The sequence below is a fragment of the Pavona decussata genome, unplaced genomic scaffold (assembly GCF_977016875.1).
Source record: "Pavona decussata unplaced genomic scaffold, jaPavDecu1.1 SCAFFOLD_28, whole genome shotgun sequence".
NCBI lineage: Eukaryota > Metazoa > Cnidaria > Anthozoa > Scleractinia > Agariciidae > Pavona > Pavona decussata.
In genome coordinates this window covers 1,118,756-1,140,758 of record NW_028145451.1, presented here as the reverse complement: position 1 = coordinate 1,140,758, position 22,003 = coordinate 1,118,756, and the positions used below count along the sequence as shown (strand labels likewise).

General features: G+C 38.2%; 2 protein-coding genes across 3 annotated transcripts; both read right to left on the bottom strand.

The window, feature by feature from the left end:
• Window positions 1-459: 459 nt before the first annotated feature.
• On the bottom strand, window positions 460-8,599 carry LOC146484991 (secreted frizzled-related protein 3-like). 2 transcript variants are annotated; one of them, XM_085103882.1, is made up of 5 exons: window positions 8,062-8,599; window positions 6,905-6,934; window positions 3,480-3,530; window positions 2,318-2,670; window positions 460-1,132 (listed from the first exon to the last, which is right to left on the bottom strand). In XM_085103882.1, the coding sequence occupies exons 1-4, from the start codon at window positions 8,552-8,554 to the stop codon at window positions 2,348-2,350; spliced, it is 897 nt and encodes a 298-aa protein (XP_084960008.1). In that variant the 5' UTR covers window positions 8,555-8,599; the 3' UTR covers window positions 460-1,132; window positions 2,318-2,347. The 2 variants fall into 2 exon arrangements, with proteins under 2 accessions (XP_084960008.1, XP_084960009.1); XM_085103883.1 differs by having other exon boundaries at window positions 8,071-8,599.
• Window positions 8,600-10,952: 2,353 nt separating this feature from the next.
• LOC146484990 (secreted frizzled-related protein 3-like) lies at window positions 10,953-22,003 on the bottom strand. The gene is made up of 4 exons (XM_085103881.1): window positions 18,987-22,003; window positions 14,339-14,416; window positions 13,019-13,372; window positions 10,953-12,334 (listed from the first exon to the last, which is right to left on the bottom strand). Exons 1-4 carry the CDS (start codon window positions 19,435-19,437, stop codon window positions 12,303-12,305), a joined length of 915 nt encoding a protein of 304 aa, XP_084960007.1. The 5' UTR covers window positions 19,438-22,003; the 3' UTR covers window positions 10,953-12,302.

Sequence of the window (22,003 nt, the reverse complement as noted above, 5' to 3'; positions counted from 1 at the left end):
ATTCTCCCACCCTCTCTGCGTCCCAATAAATAACGTGTTAAGGGTTACCCAAGGTCAAAACATCACCCAGTTTGTCTAAAGAAAGCTCCAACTTCAATGTGCAGTAGCATCGTTGTGCTGAGGTAAAATTGACATTGTATTTGCTATACACAATCCAATAGTGCCATGTTTCAGTTAGCTGTGAGAAGCTAATTTACGTCTCGTTCTAAACTCCCCTTTTGAAACTTTAAGCCCCCCTTTCCCTTCATGGGGCCTGGTAGCAAATATTCCCCCCCCCCGGGGGGGACTTGAGAGGTTTGACGGTGTTTTTTTTGTTTTTTGCCAGAGTATAAATTAGGTAAATTATTTCCCTCGGGCTCATTCTTGTTAAAGCCCCAGGAAACTGATTCAACCAGAACTCTTTCTCGCAATTAATCCCCATAATTTTTTCCCGATCAAAAGACAGAAATGGAAGAAACGTCAAATTTTAGGTGTTTTATATTTTTTTTCCTGTCTGGACAAACACTTGTCAAAACGATTGAAGAACTGTTCAACCTGACAGTAGCAAAATAACGCAACAAGGAACTGTTTACAAAGCGTTCATGTACTTGATGTTTGAACTACATGGACGGAAATAACAGAACTAGTTTATTACACGACTTTAGCCTCCAAAGCTGAATTACAGTGTGGTTCAGAACACACATGCTATGAATTTTACACTCAAAATAATCTACATAATAACCTGATCTATAAATACTCTCTAAAACCTGTCAGGATATCAGGGTATACCCATACACTTGGTTATCTCTTCTCCACTGAGAACCTAGAGAATCGATCCGATCGATTCGATGATGGATCACCATTCCACAATCAGGACTTAATGTCTTGCCAATTCCCCAACCTGCTTTACCAAATAAAACTATGTATGTGCAGGGCACTAAGACTGTCACTGTTTAAAAAAAGGTTCAATTTAGCTGTAAACTAAACTAACCGTCTAAACACAAATATTTTCATGGCGGTGAGATCAAGGCCAGCCATAAACTAATAAAATTAATTAGGTTGCATAATGACAATCTACTTTATTTGTGAATGCGAAGTTTATCGTATTCTATCCTGGCTAATGGTACCCACTAAGCTGGTCACTTTTGGCTTCCTGCAAACAAAATGATACCAAAAAATTAAAAGTAGAAAGAAAACATAGAAATACATTTGACTATAAAACAATGCGAAAAAGCATTACTTAAGACTATTTCAAATCTTACCGTTAAGATTTGAAAAATGGCTAAAATAAAAAAAACCCCGATGGTTTCGACGCTAGCTTAATGTCATTATTAAGTCAAAAAAAGTATATGTTGAAATCTGTATATACTAAAAAGAACAATTGGTCATCAAAAAGCTGTAACATAAAAAAAATCAAAAGTTTAACAAAACGTTTAGCACGTATGGAGTCCGTCTGGATACTTTTTTATGACGTATTGTTTTTTCTGGTGTTTTCAAAGTTCAACATGTAAACATTTTTCGACTTATAATGACGTCGAAACGTCGTCGGTTTTTAGCCATTTTTTAAATCTTAATCTGATTTAAGTAATGTGATTTTCGCATTTTTTTTTTAATAGTCAAATGTATTTGAAAGTTAAACTTCTTCTTAGTAAAACATAGAAACACGCCGAAAATGATATCCTCCCATAGCTTAAATATATAATATATTGTGAAATGAAAGCCTGGTTACTAATAGGCTGGTTGGCGGCCTTTTTATTTTACAGGCCCTTTCTAAAACACGTGAACTGCAGACTCTAAAAGCCCAAAACTTAAATTACGTTTGCATCTGTTGTTTGCTCGAAAAGGTCTAGTTTTGTATTGTAGGACAATAACGCGAGCATTTGTTTTCTACCAGCCTTAAGCTCAATGCAAGCCGTTGACTACCACATGATATTTCATATTCTGTGGAAAATAACTGTTAAAGTCTGTTTGTCAACTTGCCAGCTTTTACATGAGATTTATGGCTTTCACCTTTTCAAGGATTTCGTCCCTTCAACGTACGTCGAACACTGTTCTCATCCCGTCCCCAGAATGAAAGTCAAACTGTTTTTTTTTTTATAAACGTACGCTATGAGAGTTCGCGGTTTACTGACAGGCGCAACTGACAGTAAAAAGGAAACCAGCTCAATGCAATTGCTAGAGTTAGCCCTTTGGTGTTTCAGGTACCTGCCTCTCCGATACAGTGATCTACGTAGTAATGCTTGATCTCAGTTGGCCTGTTCCGTTAGAGTACGCATAATAGCTGGATTGAAACCAGACATTGTAACTCACGAGTTGTTTCATTATTTCGTCACTTTACCTTGAAACAAAGTGAAGTCTACCAGATCCATTAATTTATGGAATTCTTTCTCCTTGATTCAGCTTTCCATAACTTTAATTTGTCCAAAAGATGCTTATCACGTGGCCACGCCCAAGCCCAGCCAAGCGTCAGTTCATTTGTTCCATTCCTATGTCCAAGAATCACGTATTCCTTGCCTTCCTGGAGGTAAGTGCATGAGTAAGCACTGTAACAGGAGCTGTTGGTTTGCGACCAAATCTGGGCCAGGCCTCCACGGAACGAGAAACCATTTTTAATAATGACCCGCGATACGTTGAACCATAGATCATAACCGTTAGACGATTGGTTCATGGACAAGATCTTCCCTTTGATCGCTGTCAGAATATAGAACAGAATTCATTAATCTTCCTCCTAAAATCCCCTCAGTCCAACCAGCTGAAATCCCTTAGAATGACTCTGAAAAGGATGTAATCCCTCGCCGGTAGACCTGGAAGGGGGGGGGGGGGGGTGGGGGAGTACCCCCTATAATGGACTATATGGGGAAGCTTCGCCAGAATGTGTTACCTTAAGGGTGGAAGTACATAAAAAGGCAGGGATTTCACGAGCTAAAATATAGAAAAGGGTAGGGAAAACCGTCATTTAAGTTTATAAAAGGGCCTTTCAAAATATCTTGAACAGACCCAACCAAAAGAGGTGCAGTTTTTCTACGGGGTAGGTATGTGAAAGGGATACCATTTAATTTCTTTGGAAGGTATATGAAAGGACTACATGAACATTTCCTTTCGAAGATGGAATAACTAGCTCAAATGGGAAGACTAAACAGTTGTTCTCCCCGACGCTCTGTCTCTGCTAGCCATCCCGTTGTTCTAGATTTGTTCCCACTGTTCAAGACGATGAGTCAGACTGTTGATCTTATCATCGAAGTGGCCATCATTACCCGCAAAGAACCAACAACTTGAGAACAAATTTTCATTAGGTACATAGTAATGCACGCATGAGCAATTTCGCAAACGAATTCATTGTCATAGAAACTGTGCTCTAAAGCCGAGAGGTGAGTTATTCTCGATCCCAGAACCTCTGGGTTGACTGTGAAAATTATAAAGGCTGAGCCCTGCCCGCCGTCAGTCATGCGCCAAAGGGGTCGAGAATGGAGGTGTGGGGGAGGGGAGGAGCACTTACGTACCAAAGTCAAACTTTGCTTTCAAGAAATCGTCTTTCTTGATTTCCGGTTTTGCTGCAAATAAGGGAATAAAACTTAGATTAAAAAACTGCTAAGGACACCGATGAAAGTCCAACCCATGCGAAAAATGAAGAACATGGAGTTCCTTAGTAATGATAGAGAAGAAGAAGAAGAAGAAGAAGAAGAAGAAGAAGAAGAAGAAGAAGAAGAAGATGATGAAGAAGAAGAAGAAGAGAGCTTTATTTATAACGTTGTTCAAAGCCTGATAAAGCTAATCCTGGGTTAACGTGAACATTGATTGGAGTCTATATACTAATCAATAGAAATTCTTGATAAAGTGTTGATTTAGACTTTTCTTTACCATTAGCTGAAAATTAGCCTTTTAAAACATTTTTAACGAGGGAAATGAAAACCTCGGTTAACATTTTGAAAGTAGATTAGTAGATAAGCTTTAATCGAATTTTGCAATAACCGGCTCCAGGGTAACATTTTCCAAGGCAATGACCACCATTGACCAACCGAAGCCCCGATAACATTTCAAGTTAGTAAAAAAAATGACTGCTTCCAAGATATCTTAATTAGGAATTATATTCTTAACATAATGAAGAAGAAGAACAACAACAACATGATGGAGAAGAACACCAACAACAAGATGATGATGAAGAAGAACTTAGACAAGAACATGATGAAGAACAACAACAACAACAACAAGATGATGATGACAGAGAAGAAGAAGAACAACAACAAGATGATGATGATGGAGAAGAAGAACAACAACCACAAGATGATAATAATGATGATGATGATGATGATGATGATGATGAACACAACAGCATGATGAAGAACAACAACAAAAAGATGAAGAAGATAAAGAAGAAGAAGAAGAAGAAGAAGAACAACAACAACAACAACAACAACAACAACAACAATAAAAAGATAAAGAAGAAGACCAACAACAAGCTGATGATGATGATGATGATGATGATGATAAAGGAGAAGAGAAGAAGAACAACAACAACAACAAGATGAAGAATAATGAAGAAGAACAACAACAACATGATGAAGAAGTACAACAACAACAACAACAAGAGGATGATGAAGAAGAAGAACAACAACCACATGATGATAATGATGATGATGGTAATGATGAAGAAGAACTACGACAACAACATGATAAAGAACAACAACTACAAGATGATGATAATGGATAAGAAGAAGAAGAAGAAGAACAGCAACAACAACACGATGATGATGGAGAAGAAGAACAACAACAACATGATGAAGAAGAAAATTAACCACAACAAGATGATTTTGATAGAGAAGAAGAGGAAGAACAACAACAAGATGAAGAAGAGTCCTGAGTCAAAATGATGAAAATATTCTTTTCTATTGCATTTTTATTGATAGCCCTAAACTGTCAAAATTTGTAATTTTTTAGTTTGTTGGTTTGGAGTTGTTGCCAGCAAACCGATCATTTAGCCACAAACCACTTTTCTGTAGAGTTCGATCTTTGGCCCTCTGGAATCAACCCAAACCATGTTTTGATGCATTTGAACTCTCAAGGCTTGACGGAAGAAATATTCACTTAAAGTTGTTATCCGGCTGTTTTTCAAATATTTGGTGAATATTTGTAAAAAAAAATTATCTTCGGCTTTCTTTGTGTGAAGGTAAAAAATTGAGTAGAATTTTAAAGAGGTGATAATGACGCCCGCAATGATAGCAATTCTTAACGGCGCCGATCACGCACACGAATCTCTCCAAGGCAAGAGATTTTTTTTTATTTGCCTCATGTGGTTACTTTTGAGTCCTTCATGAATTAACTCATTCACTACTAAGGTCAGACGTAGTGTTAATTAATTGGAATCTTTCAGCTCTTTGAAACAATTCCTATGGTGCATAAAAATTTAAAAAGCATATGCGACACGCAATTCAAATTAAAGCTATGGAATACTTATATTTTCTGTGACGCGGCTAATTATGCTGTACAAGCCGGTTGTCTCTACTCAGACTGTGGATAACATCGTAAAAATTGTAACTATTCGAATGAAAGCCTAATACGGTGAAAGGTGGAGATCTTTGCAGCTGTTATTGCGGCAACGGAGGAAGTTGGAGATAATCCTGATAATGGATTACATAAGATGTTATTGAAAGGAGAAATATCTTAATCTTTAATTGTTTTGCCTGCAGTTCATATTTACATACGTGAGTTTTATTTGTTTCATAAATGAAAGCTAATGAATATTTACAAGTAACGTTTATTAAACTACGCATGTTGCCTCTTACGCTTGATTCTGCTCGACCCACTGAAGAAAAGCGATTGCTTAACCGCCTATCTTTTATGCGTTAATTGCTTTACAGTACTTACCGGCTGTGTTTTAAAAACTGAAAATTGAAATATTTTGATGTACTTTTGACCGAGTATTGAAAAGTTTTCTAATGTTTGTGCGAAGAGTTTTTAAAGAAAAACGAAAGTTACTGACCAACAAGGCGGCATAGGATAGGCTCATTATGGTTCAGCAAAAACCGGTTCACACTGCGACAATTTGGGTCAACTCAACAAGCAATCTCAGGTGTGACACAACTGATCATGACCAAACTGATTAGAACTGAGGGTAGTCGTTTGTGAAGTGTATCTAAAGAAAGGACTTTCTCACCCGCCGTTGATACATACCGGTGTGTAGTCATGAATTTTACCATCTTCTACCTGATTTTAACTCATGCGATGTAAATTTGGGGAAGAATAGACTAAACAAGAGTTTTATAAATAGCAACTGTAAATAGTTCTCATTCCTTTCTGTAGGTGTTTCATGTTTGTACATAATTTTTGCCTTTTGTCCTGATTATATTTTACCTTGTTAGGTTTTTGCACAATTCATTCTTATGGCTGCAATGGGATTAACTTAATAAACTATCCGCTATCTATCTATTTATATATGAAAACGGTTTAGTCAAATCAGACGTTCCTGAGATTGCGGTTTGTCTCGATTTTTCAAAGTCGGTAAATATAAAAACGTAAGGTCATCCATCATTTTCCACTTTCTGCCCTCATTTTGAGCGACTCATTTGAAACACTCGCTTTTCGTCATCTTTCCATGCGGTGAAAAGTGCTGAAATTTTTATCGGTCATTTAATCAAATATTCAGCTAGATAAACACCACAAATGAAAACAAACTGAACAAACAGCAGTAATGGGCGTGTTTGCTCCGGCTTACGTCTGATCCTGTTAAAGAGGAAGCTGTCAAGTAACAGTTTGTCGTTGTGCTTATGAAAACACGGGCCGTGTCCCGTAAACTGGAAAATTAGTTTTGCCTTTTTTCTTTTTCAGATTTGAAACTTGAAAGGGGTCAATTCCCCACCGAGAATTTCGAGGGGTGAATAACGCGCCGGCATGGTTCCAATTTAGTCATTAAGCATGAGAGTCTACTCACTGTTGGCTGGTGCTGCAGTTGAGTTAGCGTCTGTAAAAAGAGAGAAAAGGGACATTAATTCATCAGTGACAGAATAAAATCTTGCACCGGGTAAAAATCGAGAGAGAATATGAATAAACCAGCAACTAAGAGCCACACCGGATTTTCGATTAATTAAATTCTTCTATTACAAATTGATCACCGATTTTCTACATTTCTATACCTGAAAGTTGTCAAATGATTGCCAAGGTTTAAGCAAACCAAATAGTCAGATTTTTGAAAGCAAACTGTCTTTTCTCGATAATTCAAGCCACCGACTACTTAAGGGCTAAGGTGTTTCTAGAGGTATCGGATGTAGGTGAACCAAGATGGCACATAATCACAGATAAATTCAAATCCACAATATCTGAATGTTCCAGTAAAATGTCCATCGGTCCACCATCATTTGTCAATTGTCCCATCATCCTATGATGGCAGAAAAATCGTCAGAGCTAGGGAGACACCCACCAGTTCAGTACTTCGGTGGTTGTGTATCTTTTCGGAAGCCTCAGAAATGTAGCTTGAAATGCGAAAAAATACTAGGGTTTTCTTTGGGACACGAAATCAGTCACCTCATGCTTTCGAAACAGTCGTGAAAAACTGAGCTAGCCTTTTTTGTTTTTGGAGGGGTAAATATGTCCTTTAAAGTCCAAAATAAATCCGGGGAGTTTCTGCGATTTACACATTCGGCTAAAGAATCTGGGTTGGCTTGCACAAATTTGGCTTCAACAAGGCCATAAAACGTTCTGCCGGAGAATACAGTACGCAACTTTTCAAGAGTTTTGCTCATTTTGAACAGATCTCTTTGGATGCTCTTGGATCCTTGCTTTTCCACTTTTTTTGAAAATACGCATAGCATCAGTTGAACTGTTTTCTTTTCTCGTGCTGGAATCCTACTAAGGCAGCACTTCACTTGAACTTCAGTCATTCAAATACATATCGTTCAAGTACCTGACAAGATTCCCGGAACTAGCTCTTTTGTATTAATTTAAAGTGGTGGACATGAATGACTTCCACGTCATTGTGATAATCAAAAGAAAAGATTAAAAGAAAACTATGTGAAACGCACATACACAAAAACACCAATGGAAGTTTCTCTCATAGAAGGTAGTGATGGGATTGGATAAAAAGCAAAGTACCTAAATTACTTGTTGATACCACGAAAGCTTCTGGCTTTAGACATACTCCTTTGTCATAATCTTCGAGCCTATCACACTGAAACTCCGGGAACAATTGAAGGGGCGAATGTGGCTGTCCTTCGGGTAGGGAATCCAAGGTTGCTCGGCAGTCTGCCTTCACCTTTTCACAAACAGAACGACAGGGTTTTATGGGCTTCCTTATTCCTTGGCTCTTGACACATATGGGAAGATACAGTGAGCAGAAGAAGAAAATCAAGTCGTCCGAGCAGACAACTGCGTTCATTCGCTGCACCAGATCCCATAACGTGCGATTCACTGTCGTTTGCCTGTCTTGTTCAAAACTGTTCGGCAGCAGGGTGCTGTTATAAGGCAAAGATTTGCAGAGGTCGATCTGGATTTCCTCGCAGCCATGTGGTGCAACTAAGCTAACTGGATTTCCATAGCTGTAGATGAAAGCAAGGCAAACGAGCAAAGAGATTAGAAGAGCTCCCATTCTTCTGACTTGTGATCATCCACTCAGATGCATTGTGGTAATATCGGCTGCCGTTCAGTATTAGTTGTCCAAGCGTGGCCTCTGGGTCAATGGGGATTACTTTACGCCTATTAGTGGTCAGGATTAGTGTTACCAAATCTTCAGCGGAAATTGCCAGAAAAAAAAACATGGAACATTGTGTCATAGTGGAGAGTGTAAAGTATGAAAAATTTTGATGTCCTCTTAATAGTATCCTCACATGTTAATTCTGTCTGAACGAATCGTCGCTGAAGTGAAACTGAAGTTTCCAAGATGGAAATAATAAGCTTATTTTTTCAACGAAAATGTACGTACCCCACACAAATTGGCTCCGAATTTATCCAACAAGCAATCCCATTCATTACATAACTGAGTGGTGGAGGGGAACTTTCCCAGGTTCTATCTTCATTCGAAGAAATATTTTTTTCTGCAGTGATGAAAAAAAATGAAAATTGAAATTCTAGTTTTAACATATTCTGAGGAAGCATCTCCGAAGGTTTTTCCCAGTGCCTCTGTCAAAATTTTTTACCTAACTTTCCTTAACGCGGGGTATAATTTCTTCTTGTTTATTATCGGTGATTCCAAAAGATTCCTTGTTGGCTTACGTTAAAAATTCCAATCATTTCCGCAGACTGGGTTATCCATCATGATTAACTGCCGTACATAATTCGCGTTTATATTTAGAAAAAAAAGAAGAACTATTTGTCTTTGTCAATAAACTTCTCTTTTTTTAGTCTGGCAAACCATCAAAGTCGTAGACCGAGACGAAAGGTCTTGTTATATTTAATCTGAGGTGTTTAATCATTATCCTGCACGAGATTAATGTCTTTTACATCGAGATAATTTATCGAGATAATTTATCAAGATTAGTATACATGTCTGGTTTAGGTTTGTGAACCCAAGGCCAACTTGACAAATTTTACTCTTTACCTTGTCCGTGCGAGGCGTCGGTATTCATAGTTGAGTTAACTTTTTCCTGAGCCCAGTTGGTCAAAGCACGATTAAGCTAACTTAGGGTTAGTGTGAACTTTTATTTCTGATTACTTACAAATCGATAAAGCCTTCAGTCTAGAATGTATTAGTTTCGACGTTGAATTTCCTGTAATTAACTTTAGCTTAAAATTAGCTCTTGGAAACATTTGCAACGAGCGAGATGAAAACCTCGTTTAACTTTAAATCGCGGTTTCTCGAAAGCCGATTAACGCTAATCCATCTAGCGTAAATACCATGTACCACCCAAGAAAAAAAGGGGGCGGGGGGGGATTGAGTACTCGTCCGAATTATGGACCAGAGTATTTGGTTCATAGGCCCAAAACTTTATGCCAGCTGCGGCCCGTTTTTCAGTCAATCAAGCAGACATACTCGGAAAAAGAAAATCCCATCTCTTCCAACAGGGATGGAACCTTTGACCTTCCAATTACTAGTTCGGATGCTCCATCACTGACTGCTACAGGAGACTCGTGGGAAGTAAGTCATTAAACTAGGTTCAAGTAGCATATTTCTCCCAGCCGGTGGCTTAACCGCCCAAACGAACTGCTAATTATTTTTCCATGGACAGAGGCCCCTCACCTTAACTTCGACCAACAAAGAAATTCATCGTAGAAATAATTGTCGATTCGTTGTTTTTCAAGCCCTCCATTTTGTCTGGTAAGGACAAGGTATGGAATGGATACCGCCATTTTGAATGGGGGGAAGGGGGAAGGGGGATCTGGACGATCCGTAGAATATGGAACACATGTAAAATAGCAAGCGATGAAACAGGATCACCGGAAACTGATTCAAAATCGTGATTTTACTGATTAGATAAGGTGCTTTCCTATTTTCAACACAATGGGTTTGCGATCTGCTTATGTTATTATTCTCGATGTGTTATCAGACGCCCTAAGGAATTTCGTGCAGTTCTCTTTCTCAGACCTCGCAATAGCGAAAATATTCAAAATCGCTGCCGTTTACACCCAACACTAATTTGATTTAAGCACTCCCTTCGACCATGCTTGGAATTGGTTGCACATTTAGTGTGCGTTTGTTGGGATTGAGGCTTTATTGCGCCACGTACGGGCAAATGCTACCGGGAAACAGGATATTAAAAAGATATACTGGGTACTGAGAATAGAGAATCCCATGCATTGTTATGCATTTTAAAGCTTTTTGGAACTTTTGTTTCTTTATTGTCCCTGAAAACGCATTTTTTACCACCAATTATTGTTTTTCATTAATTCCAATAGCCCTTGGTAAGATCTGCTGTTCCCACTGTCATGCATAAACTACACAAAACAGCTTAGGTTGTCCTAGTAGGTATCGTTCTTAAAGGGAATCAGTACAGAGATACGCGATATTGACAATACAAAAACCCTGGGAAATCGAGCATCAGACAATACTGTTCAGATAAATCATACTTTGTTTACTTACATTTCCAAGTACAAATCCTAGTGTCTTTCAGTAATGGAATTAATTTTTAGCACTTAATTACAGATTATGCAAGCTTAGCTGCGGTTTTAGACAGTTTTGTAGAGTCCGTCAGCTTAATGTAACGTATGATCAATACACCAAGTGCAAACTACTTGTGAAAACGATGGTTAAAATAAAATTCTAAGTTTCCCCTACGTCATATTATGATATAATCGTGCAAGATGTAGATCGGTACCTATCAGCCCCTTCAGCTTACCGATGGACAACTATATAATACAACTAAACTGTGTAACAAGACAATCCAATACACAGATATTTAATAATCCTAGCAGTCGGAAGACTATACATGATATGAAAAATATCAAGAAGCAGTCAGGGCGGGAAAGGAAATTGAAAGATATATGTCTAACTAACTAGAAAAATATATGTCTTAAGAGCGGTTTTCAATTGAGTGTTGGAAGTAACTTCCCGTTTGCTTTGGTTTTGGTTGACTGCGCTTTTTGATTGGTTGGCGCCACTTTCTCAACCAATCGGAGAAGCAAAAGCAGAGCGTTTTCCCTGGATCGCGCCGCAGACGGACTATAACAGGCCCCGGTAATAACTGTCTTATTACTGGGGGTTATAGTCCGTCTGAAGAGCAGGCTAGTTTTCCAGCGCTTGCCGCCGGTTACATGTATTCCAATTGGTTTGTTACGCGTACGTTTGTTATGATTGGCCAGGATAATTACTTTGATTTCGTTTGAAGACGCTTAAACCCTATTTTTCCCTTTTTAATTCGACTACAATTCAATCATCATTGAAGTTACATGTGAACACGGGATGGTGCGTTTCTGCTCTGAGACACATCTGTTGCTTATAGCAACTTACGTCTATTTACCAGACTAATCTGTCAGCAACTCTTAGAGTAGTCAGTATGGTACAAGTTACATGAAGTACACTTAATTTATACTACATGATTAATATAATTTAATTTCACTGTTAAACTGTAAGGGTCTAAACTACTTGCGCAATGGTTCGTCTCGCGAGTTAAATCTATCTACAATATTACTCTCGCTTGAGGTTGTTTTTCTAATCTTTGTTCACACGTACACACAATTGGCGATATAAGCTCTCTCATAAAAGTTGAAAATATAATCGTTCCATTATTTTTCTCCAGTTAATTTTTTTCTTGTTTTATCTTTTCCTCAGTTTGTTGGCTTGCTGAACGTAATCCTTTCTCTAGTGGTCTCATCCATTAAAATAATGAAACGTCGAAATATTAGTCTTTGACCATAAACGTCTAGACGATGTTTAGGTCCTCTGTGGCGCTATGGACCAAAAATCACTGACCAGGATCGGAGAATGAAAGGGCAACTGGTGAAAAAATAAAATAAAATAAAATAAAATAAAATAATCATCATCATCATAAATTTGGTCGGAAGAATCTCTAAATACCAATTTATTTAGTTTTTCTTGTTGTTTTTGTTTTACTTGATTTTATTGTTTTGACTAGCATACAAAAACAAATGACAAAAAAAAGGGAAAAAATGGCTGGGGAATCAGTACAATTAAGTTTCCCTATGACTTGAAAAAAGGAAAAACTAAGGGAAGTAAATCGCAACTACGTTTCTAAAAATAAATATGAAAAAGGATAAAAAAAAAAAAAAAACCAGCAAGATCGCTAGAGTTCTTGTCCGCGAGCACAATAACACTTCCAAAAGAATAAACGACCAAGCCTCCACATCTTTCCGGTCGTTTACATTCTCAAGGGTATTTCTCCTCTTCCCCTCTCTTATGCCATTTCGTTCATTTATGGTCGGCAAAAAAAAAAGCACTGATGAATTGCCAAACTTTTGTCGAAAATTTGGCTTGCAGAAGCAGAAAGGAATTCAAAGCTTGTATGTCTGTTTGTTAATTTAGGGACGACGAGTTTTGCCTACGATTTCAGGTAGTGCGATAGAAGATACTTATACTAAATTTTATTAAAAATCATGGCAGCTCAATCGCTGCTTGCCAATACAGTGCCGGATCGATCGCTAAAAGTAATATGTCATTCACCTTTTCTTCGCCTTTTCCTGTTCTTTCTGCTAGGTCTCTTTCCTAGAAGCCTCGCCGCAAGGCGCCGTTCCCACTTTCTAAACTTGGGAACCCAAGCTCGTTGCCAGGTTTCCACCACACCAGTCCCAGGGTACAAAAAGAACTTTCTCTGCCACATGTCCTCGTGACCCGCTACCAGGTAGTCTACGTTCAGCTTGGTAACCTCTGGACAATCGCACGTGGTATTGCTGTACACGCGGATGATGTCTCCCTTCTTTAAGTCCATTAGGCCCTTTTCTAGAATACGCTGCACCCTTCCGTTGAGCATGCGTTCATTGCCTCTCTTGTCAATTGATTGAATGCGCACTTTAAGTACTGTAGACAAATGGAGAATACATGAATGAAAGCGAAATAAAGTCAAAAAAGATAACTTTCGGTCTAGCAGGACGTTGATGTTGGCTTTCGCCTTAATTTGTATGGAGTGTATGAATATTAAAGTGCGATGCTGCTTGTGTGAAGAATGAGTTGTATCTTCAAAAACGTTTGTCGGGGGAATAGTAATGGCCATTTAATGGTTGTTGTTGTTGTTGTTGTTTTTTGATGAGGGAGGAGAAGTCTGTATTCGTGATTTATGAGGACGCAAGCCCAAGAGGTCCTCGTCTGACTGTCCTAGTTTTGCCTTGCCTACTCCAAGGCTGCGCCATTCTTGTTTCCCATATCTCAACCCCTCCCTCCCCATTTCCTTTGGAAAAAAACTGTAACGACAAATGTTCTCAGCCGTTTGTTTTTGTTGAGGGGTGGGGGAGGGTGTTTTATAATGGAAAAATGGAAAAGATAGGTTGTCTAATTCCAATACACATAGTAACTAGGGTCTTTGCTGTGTTTCTATGAGCCTTTCACAAATTCATGAACTGCCTGATTAACACAATAGAAAAGGGGCTTAGTTTGTAAAGAAACTGAGGTGCTGCATTGGTGGCAGAGTGGAAACCAATGTTTGGTTTTATCAATAGAGTTGATAAGGTAATTTGAAGACCGTAAAGATAACGGCTAACGCACAAAACGTCAGCACTCGAATCTAGATCTTTAGAGTGATCAAATTGCCTTATCGATTCGATTGATAAAACCAAACATCGCGGATCACCACAATCGCTTCCTTTTAACTGGAGCTGTGGGTATCATATCTTGAAGCTCTTCAGAACATTCAGTTGTTTCCATTTGATTTTGTCCACAGACTTTACTAGTAACTTTCACGAGCTCTCACTTTCTCGAACAAATTCTTCAATTTTTTTCTTTTGAGCTTCAGGAACAGCAGTTCTTTATGTTACTGTTGTACTATCTTACCGAATCTGTAAGAGGCCTTTTGATAGAAATGGAAATTCAGGCGTGGCTTGGTACATTTACACGATGATGCTGATGACCCTGCAAATTAAAAATAATAAAAATCCTTATATGAAACTTAATAATAATAATAAAATAATAATAATTTTATTAATTTTTATTGCGCAATTACCAATAAAAATCTAATTGCGCATTGAAACTTGTTGTTAGGTGTTGTTATTGTAACTGCCCATTTATGGTTCAGTGGTGAACTCAATATTCGGCGTCCGTATGCAACAGTTATTATGCGATATACGTTATTTCGTGTGTCTAGGAGAAAACTAGCAAAGCGCTTAAAACGAGTAACGACCTCGGAGGATCGTATCCAGCTTTTCTGCAAAAAAACTGTGCTTTATTATCAGTGTGTTGAATAATAAAACAATTATCCTGCGCAATATTGCGGAACATCACCTGATTTCAGTCAACTCTTCCTACGGTCTTGTCGGCTAAGTATCAGGGGATATTCCGCGCGATTTCCCAGGGTAATTGTTAATTATGCATCGATTGCGTCCTGTTTGAGGTACGGGGACATGTGGGGAGCGGGGTGACTAGGGGGATAGGGGTGAAGTCCCGGAGTGTTAGATCGAGACGTGCTGCGTGTGGTTCTAAATCCCAGCTGAAGCCCTTTGATATGATATAAACCCCATATCCTTGGGCTAGAGAGCGTAAACCCTAGTCAGCTAGAATTAGAACTTGAACTTTCATGACGCGGACTGGTTATTTCGTTCTGTTTTTACTCCTTTTTTTCTGTTTTTTATATTTTCCTTCCTTCCTTTCTTTCTTTTCTTTCTGTTTTTGTTTTGTTAGGTTAGTTTCCCCTAAATGACCCTTGCACTAGGATTGGAACTCCAAGAAAGTTTGGGTATTATTAAAAGTGATCAAAGTTTGTCAGTTTAGCTGTAAAGCCAAGCTAAAGTTATTTTGAAACCTAAGGGTACATTGTATGCTGTGGTTTTTCAGCCAAGTACAACTGACCTTCAGCCGTGAATAAAACTATACAAACTGATTGCATGTTTTCTTTAAAATTCATTCCATCGAGGAATGTTTACTTTGGCTAGAGAATATGAAGATTTTCAAGCAAAAAAAAAAAAAAAAAAAAAACTAAACGTGCCAAGTAAAATAAATTCAAATTTGGTTTGATAGTGTCTAGATCTTGTTCAGACGATACTGAGTCTGACTTGACAAGTTTTGACACACAGTGCTCATGAGATATCTGTCATAATCCTGATTCGAGGTTACAAGATTACTTTCCCATCACGACAATCCAGTTAAAAATGGCTCACACCCTCCCTTCTTACCCAGCTCCTACGTTTCACTCGACGGAACTCACGAAAGAGCTCTGAAATGTTTGGTAATCTACGTTTTCACGAGAAAAGTAGTTGATCGATCCACGCGACAAACAATACAATTCATTTCGTAAGTCCCTTAATATCCACCCAAGATAATCTTGACAAATATTTGTAGTTGTCCCATCGGATTAGAATGATTACTATCAACTCTTCACTTTGAAAGTCAACGCTGTGTCACGTAATGGGGTACCTTTCGATTTTGTGCACAATTTCCTAAAGTTTGGCCATTCAGATGCTACTGAATGATTGAGATTTTCTTTGCCGTGTTGCTCTTTATTATACTGTAAGATTTGGTTCCAACTTTTGAGCCAGTGAGTGAGATCGTTCAAATAAAAGCCAGCTATATATCGAGAGATACTTTCCGTGTATTGCTGTTTATTTTGCAAGGTAGTTCCAACTTTTGAGGCTGCAAATGAAACCTTATTAAAAATAATATGAAATCAAAGCTAATGAACAGTACTTTCCTGTAATACTATTCAGTATTAGTTTTGTTTGAAACTGGAAACTAAAGAATTCTGGAAAATCTGCACTTTGAGACCTTACGACAGAAAAGCTTGATAAGTATTGTCAAGAAGACTGATTGCCTTCTACCCTATGACCAGGGTTTAACACGCCAGATTTTAATCACTACTTGCTTTGGTGATAGAGTGAATCGACCGTTGCTCTGTGCTAATATTCCACTACTTATAATTAAGACAAGTGTCTCCTAAACTCTGAAACACATTATAGTTTAGAATGCAGCAAACAATAACATATTAGAGAAACTAAAAATCGCGTGACAAACTCGGATCAGCGCGAGGTGTGAAAGTATGTTAATATCTTAATGTTATTTATTGTTTACTCAAAGAATCTTTCTTTTATGTTGTCAAAGTACCTTAAAGAAAGCTGAGAAACGCAATCAGTAGAAGATTTTTTCACTGCGATGTATTTTCACTTGGTTACATGACTTTCTACCTGTCAGAGTACTAGATCAATTTTCCCACTCGTCCTCAAAGCAACACCACACCCCACATTGAATTAATTGGCAATTTTATACTGTAACATTTTGAAAGCCCTCCGCTAACAAGTGCACGACTGATGCAGGCAATCTCGAGAGGTATGAAAACAAAAATCGACATGGGAATGCTAGGAATGCTTTTTATTTTTTTTAATGAAAATATATTTAATTTTGCATTTTAATAGCCGAGTGGGCTCCATTTACTTACCTGAGCAAAAAAAAAAAAAAAAAAAAAATTCAATATAATAGCAAAGAACGAATCGAAGAGAGCGGAAATTAACTGCGACGAAAGTGGCGGCAAAATTGACGCGCTTTTCGGTTTCAACCGTTTGTTTCGTTTCGTCAGTGGCTAGAAACAGGCCTTGTCAGGAACAATAAAAACGTTTTCAAGAACAAAGAATTATTCCAAGAGCGTAGAAAACAGTACCATGTGTTCTACCCTATCAAGTTTGAATTTACCAAACGGAAAACGACTGTCACCTAGAGCTGGGACAGAAAAAGACTCACGATGATAGAAACAGAAAACACTTGCGATGACAAAGTGAAAGCTGAATATAAAATAATAGAAAAAAGGCTGAATGAAATTGTTTCCAATAAATTTCAGGCAACTTAGTCATAATTGCGGGCACTGCAGACAAAAGCCTTTTTATCGTTTTGGCTCCATCTTGGCATAATCCCCAGTCACAAGCCCTCTTTCCCTTAATGTCCCCACCCCTCCCCCTTCGCAACAATCTAAAATGAATGGCATGCTTGCTTCCAGCAGCGTCATGATTCGAAGGTGATGTTTGATTTCGAACACAAACAAATCCACAAAATGCACGAGGTTATGTTTGTATTCAACGGATGGATTACTGAGAATCACACCTCAAGCCGTCACACTGTAATATTTTGACTGCGGAATTTTGTTCTATACCAAACGGATAAAAGCAACAAACCCAGATCCAAAATGGCCGCGTGGTTTTTTGTATTGAGTAGGCTGGGAATAGTAAGGCGAAAAGTTAGCCATTTATGCGCGGAAAATTTAATATTTAAATTTAATAGTTAACTGGCAAGCGAGCGCTGGACTAGCTTATTTTCTCGATACCATCCAAGCCATTTATAATGAATTGAAAAATAGTTTGGCCTATGAGACGAAAGAAGATTATAAATTTGCTAAAAGGTTTTCGTGTGAGGGCGACTAACTCATTACGCGAGACAATGCAAAGGAATTCAACTGCTGATCAAGAAAAGCCCTTAATCTTCTGAGCACTTAAATTAACGGAAATGAAATTCCAATTTTAAGCCCAAAATCGGTCTCTGCCTCAGTGTGGCTTTTAACAACAACCTCTCAAAGGATGCTTTTCAATGGTAGGACTGTATACGTAGTAGTTTTCTTTTTTGTGTTTTAATTCCTATCAATAATAAATCTAGAAATTTCGCGATATATGATTGTCAAATCAATGCTTTGTGTGAAGGTCCAGCACGTGACTTTGTAAGTATTATAATTATAAAAGCCACCTCAATTTCTTCACTTTCTAAACCACAAAATTCATCTCTCTATTCCAAAGGAAAAGGTGCGCTTCATTTTAATTTCCTGTGAAGTTTGATCTCTTTACACAGGATTATACGCGTATGATGCGAATTAATTAAAGGTGGTTTTTGGTCATTCCTTTAAATTGAATGAAATAAGCGCTGCAATACATTCTCTAGTTTTTAAAGCAATAACTAGCTACCCCTCGAGTTTTTGGAACGTGCCGAGAAATTAGCAAAGTTAAGTCACTGAAACCTTCTTAAAAGCTTTGAAAATTGTCGTTAGTATGAAATCATCAAGATGCAAACCTTGTCAGTCAGGATTGATTTTTTAAAATACGTATAGCCAAATTAATAAAGAGTGGCATTAACAGTCATAATTAGCACTTCAAGCGCTTCTTGGCACGCAAACGACGACAAATAATTACACGACTTGCTTCTATTTCTCTGTTTCTTTCGTGTGTGTGTTTTTGTTTTTTAACTAAATATTCGCCCTTTTTTTAATTATCAGAGCGCGAGTACGAGTGATTAAGAATGTTTTCAAAAGTTTTGATCCTTCTAAGGCATTATCTTGACAAAAATGCAAATCGTCTCGAGCTTAGTTTTTAAATCCAAAAGTAAACGTGCTGATCTCAAGAGACTTTATCTCCACGATCAAACGTATATATCATAAATACCTTATCCTTGTAAATGGTAGGTAATTGCGCATAAAATAAGCTAAGAAATTAAAGGAAATGTACACATATTTTGAGCTTACCGGAGTTAACGAAAGACTCTGGTGTCACACACACATCACTGTTGTACGAGGGAAGGTCTTCGCAGGCCACATCTTCGGGCCACTTTGCTTTGTACTTGCGAATAGTGGGCATGCAGTCCGCCATGACTTTCTCACAAACCGACCTGCACGGCCGGATCGGCCGTTTTTTGAAAGCAGGAGCACAGATAGGCAAGTGGTACGAACACAGGAAAAAACCTGCCTCCCGCGAGCAGTTTATGGCAACGATAGCGCGGAAAAGGTCGATCTTCTGCCGGGCGTGCTTCTGTGACAATTGCTCGAGTGCATTTGGGAACATTGTCATATTGTAGGGTAGGTGTCGTTTGCAGAGTGGAATCTTAATCGGCTCGCACGTCGGGCTGGCGGTCGTTTTCAGGATGGTAAAGGCGGCACCAAAAAACCAAAGCACGTTGCAAGTCGCCAACAGATTCATCTTTTGTGCTAACGATAATTTAAAGTCCAACGACTCCCTGAAAATCTTCGTAATCTTCGTAAGCTAGAAACGATATCTTAGTCTACGTGCTCTTTAAATAAAGCGCTTGAGTAATATTGTCCGAGGACCTGAGTCACCTTATATAGAAGAGGCGCAAATGACTGTTTATTTAATATTATTGAGACTTAATATAAAGGAAGCAGCGCCGCCTTAGGAGCGCGAATCTGCGTTTAATAAAAGCTCAGAGCAATTAATACCACAGCGTATTGTGCATGCCACCTGTTTTGATAGCCGGCTTTTTAGACATGTTGGCGTTCATTAAAGAGTAGATCCACCTCTGTTGTGCTTGCGTTGCTTTGAGGAACTTGATTCGGCGTAAAGGGCTAATCACCGATGACGGCGTGACCTCTTTGATTTGGTCAAGTTCACTGACTCGCTTCGTTTGGCAAAGTGTAAAGTTATTAGTGACCAAATTCAGCTATATTAGACGTATTCCTGTTGACCTTGCCGATGCACGGACGAGAGACAATCCTAAGTGACCAACTGAAAAATTGAAGCTTGTGAAGCCACGATCTGGAAGTGACAAAGCCACCGAAGTGTTCAGATATTCAGCAATTGCCTCCACCTCCGGACGCGGTCAGTTCGTGATAATTTATAGAACTCCGCTAAGTGGAACAGGAAAAAAGATGTCTTCACGATGCATTCGAAGCGGTGTAGGGTATTCGGAAATGTTCAAAGAGCGATTTAAGTGCTATAGCTTAAAATAATCTGAGCTTTGCGAAGATATCGACTCATCGCTTCATCAAACTTCCATCCTCTTGATATTTCACTCAATTTGGCGGGAACATCAAGGGAACTCGGCTTAAATGGCGGGAAACAGAAAGCGGCGGACGACAGCAGTTTTGAAAAATTCCTGGCGACGTTCTTTGCGAAACGAGGTGGGAAAGATAAAAGTCTTTTATTTATACTCTACTTTAAGTAGAGTGAAATTTCCGGTATGTTTCCTAAAATGCGAAGAATTCTGAACGAACAAAAATAAACTGTCTATTTAAAGGTTTCTTCATTAATTTTTAAAGTTATGTGTTTGTAGTCCTCCTGTGTAATGAGTTCTGGCTCAATAGGAAACTAATCCCTTAGAAAACGACATATTTTTCCACGTTCCTATAAGTGCCATTAATCTTCTGTAGTTGTTTTGATTACGATCCACCATTTCCTTCTTTGTCTATTTCAACATTTCCAATCATTCGTGAAGCAGCCCATTAAGAGAAAAAAAATGGGTATTTTTGTTCGATCATCTGAAAGGGCTACCTCAAAACCGACAAAAATTACTATTCTTCAGAATGAACAAAACAGTTACATGCAATTTTCCTTAATGGTACTTAATGAGTTGTGTCATAACTAATTAATGGATTTTTCTGAGCCAATTACGTTCGAATACCTTCTTCGTGCTTGTTAACAGCTAATTACAGTGATAAAATCACGGAAAGGAAGTTACTTAGTGTAGTTGAATGATTCCCAGGATATCAGTAGCATTTGCTTTCCGGCTAAACCGCGGTCGACTATTCTTGGTATTGTATGATCTATGCTTTATATCGATTAACAGTTTCAAGGGTTTTTCATTCTCGCACATAGAAAAATGGAAAAAAGATGCCTCCACTGTGCTTTCATGGGGGTAATAGTTTGAACAACCCACTGCCTATTTTATTCATATTACGTAAAACTTGATTGTTAGCTAATTATGTTCATAATAGACTTTGCTACGAAAAAAAAAATCAATATTTCCTGCTAAATACTAAGTCTGTTGCCAAAGTGAGCATATTTTACTGGATCAATGAATGTGCTTCAAGCATTTCCAAACCCATATTCCCTTAAAGATAAGAGTGTGCTACTGTTTTTTCAAAATAATTGCCTCATTTGGTTTATTGATCCAAGAAGTGATCTTGCTACTAGATTGTTTTGTGATTAAACTCGGCAATGGAGAAAATTAAAACAACGACAGTGTCTGTGCATTCACAAGATCTAATTAGATTACAAAAGTCTTATGTAACAGGCGAGATTCTCCAAAGGTTAGTCTGGTGAAATACTGAGATAAGCACGATCACACGTCGCATTTTGTCGCATCAAATGTAACTAGAGCCTAAAAAAAAAAAGACTGTGTAAACCACTATAGATCAACCCAGTAACCAAATAAACATAACGTTATACGCTTTGCGTTTAGAGGTGAATGGCTTAGACTGATTTTTATCGAGAATAGATTCGTTTCTTCGCAGTAACTTGACCGACGCATAATGACTCGGGCAAAACGAGAAATACGACGGGAAGAGGGCTTTGCTGCCGTGAAGGGAATATCAAGTTTGGTCATTCGAAAAATGACACCTTAATTTGCACAACATGCCGATCTGAATCGGTTAATATGAGTATCCGTTGCGGTCACACTTGTAGACGCCATTGAGAGATACTGACTTATTATCCAGTTCTCCGTGGAAATAAGTATTGAATCCATGAACTAAGAAACACTCATCAATATATTTTCTAACCACAAACCATTTAAATTACATCTTGTTTG